Below are 1,826 nucleotides of genomic sequence, written 5' to 3' on the forward strand. Positions count from 1 at the left end.
TCACTCTGTAGACCAGGCTGGCCTCGAACTCAGAAATCCACTTGCCTCTGCCTCCTAAGTGCTGGGATCAAAGGTCTGTGCTACCACTGTCCGGACAGACCAGGTTTCTTGAACTGTTTTATGTCCTCAGGAGAAGGGGCCAGAAAATATGTAGCCTATTTATGAGGGCCATTGACACTTTGCTCTGGGTTCTGTATCAACTTCATCAAAGGATGATAAAGGAATTCGGGACCTATAGGGATACTTTACGAGCCTTTACTACCTTTTCTCCTAGTCTCCACTCATTCATTCACATTGATTCTCTAACCTGGGTCCCCCATGGGTCAGCATCCACATCTTGTCGTCGGTAGTAGTAAGCAGCACCTGCCACATGGGCTGCTGTCTGGGCTAGAATCTTAGGTCGCCGATTTGGGTGTACCTCATAGTCAGCAATGACTTCCATATGCAGTTCTGGAAACTTCTGGAACAGAATACAGGGCACTTGTTAGCATGATGGGAGTCATGGCTTTGTTCTAAGGATTAAGTTATGTATTAATATGCCTCCTCTTTGTTTGTTTGTTTTGTTTTGTTTTTGTTTTGTTTTGGACAGGGTCAGAATGGCCTTGAACTTGCTATATGTATCTAAAGATGATCATGAAATCCTGATTCTCCTGCCTCTATCTCCCTACTGCTGGGATTTACCATTAAAAACCTGTTTGAAGGGGGAACATAATTTTAACCTAAGGAGCTACAAAGTGAAGGAATTTAAAGTCCCTCTGCCCCCTCAAAAGGGCCTATGCTTGAAGGGAAGTACAAAAAGCCTTGCTCAGGCCTCTATTATAGGAGTTATTGAGCCTTGTGTGGCAATTCTAGAGTGGGAAGACCTAGAATTTATATGTACAAGTTTATGTGTATATAAATGAGTACAGGCTGGGAAATACTCTTCTGCCTTCAAAAGGCTTCATAGACAGCACAGAACTTAAAGCCCAGGGCAAAGTCTAATGAACAATGACTAAAGACGTTGGATTTACTAATACTCCAACTGGAGATTAAGACTAGAGGTTCCTCTAGTTGTCCATCAGTGTAGTCTCCCTATGGAACTGATTTCAGATGGGGAGTCTGCTAAAGGAAAGGGTAAAACCTGGGTGTGAGAAGGTAGAATACAAACAAGTTGCAGATTGTCACAGCTCCTAGCCCTAAGGCTAGATTGTGCCCCAAACTGGATCCACAGGGAAGCAGATGTAGGTTTGGGAGTTGAGGGAAAGTTCCACATTACCTCTGTAACACGTCTCAGGTGGTAGGACACACATTGATCCACAGGGTCTCTCAGTGTTTGGAGGTGGCAGCTCTTCAAGAAGGGTTTGAGGGCTCTATCAAACATAGCAGGCGTGCTGAGTACCAGGAAAGCCAGGGTAGGTCCTGGGAAGGGCAGCTGGAAGGCTGGAGGCAGGAGTTCATTGTACCATGCCACCTGAAACACAGAAAGTTTAGGTAGTTGGATCTCTGAGTTTGAGCCCAGCCTGGTCTACAGAGCAACCCTGGGCAGCCAGGGCTACACAGAGAAAACCTGTCTTTTTGAAAAAAAAGAAAAAGGAAAAATAAAAAGAAAGAAAGAAAGAAAGAGGGAAAGAATGAGTGAATGAAAGAAAGGGAGAAAGAAGGAAAGAAAAAAGAAAGAAAGAAAGGAAGAAAGGAAGAAAGAAAGAAAGAAGGAAACTAAGCACATTTGAAAGAAAGAAAGAAAGAAAGAAAGAAGGAAACTAAGCACATTTGAAAATAGCAGTGGTGGCACATGCCTTTAATCCCAGCACTTGGGAGGCAGAGGCAGGCAGATTTGTGAGTTCGAG

General features: G+C 44.0%; 1 protein-coding gene across 1 annotated transcript in view; it reads right to left on the reverse strand.

Moving 5' to 3' along the window:
• Mmachc (metabolism of cobalamin associated C) overlaps positions 1-1,826 on the reverse strand; it is a 6,183-nt gene that overhangs the window by 2,575 nt on the left and 1,782 nt on the right. Inside the window, exons 2-3 of the mRNA XM_031378310.1 lie at positions 1,256-1,450; positions 308-460 (exon numbers count right to left, since the gene is read on the reverse strand). Of these exons, the coding sequence (XP_031234170.1) occupies positions 308-460; positions 1,256-1,450 (348 nt within the window). The remainder of the gene's footprint in view (positions 1-307; positions 461-1,255; positions 1,451-1,826) is intronic.

The sequence above is a fragment of the Mastomys coucha genome, unplaced genomic scaffold (assembly GCF_008632895.1).
Source record: "Mastomys coucha isolate ucsf_1 unplaced genomic scaffold, UCSF_Mcou_1 pScaffold18, whole genome shotgun sequence".
NCBI classification, from domain to species: domain Eukaryota; kingdom Metazoa; phylum Chordata; class Mammalia; order Rodentia; family Muridae; genus Mastomys; species Mastomys coucha.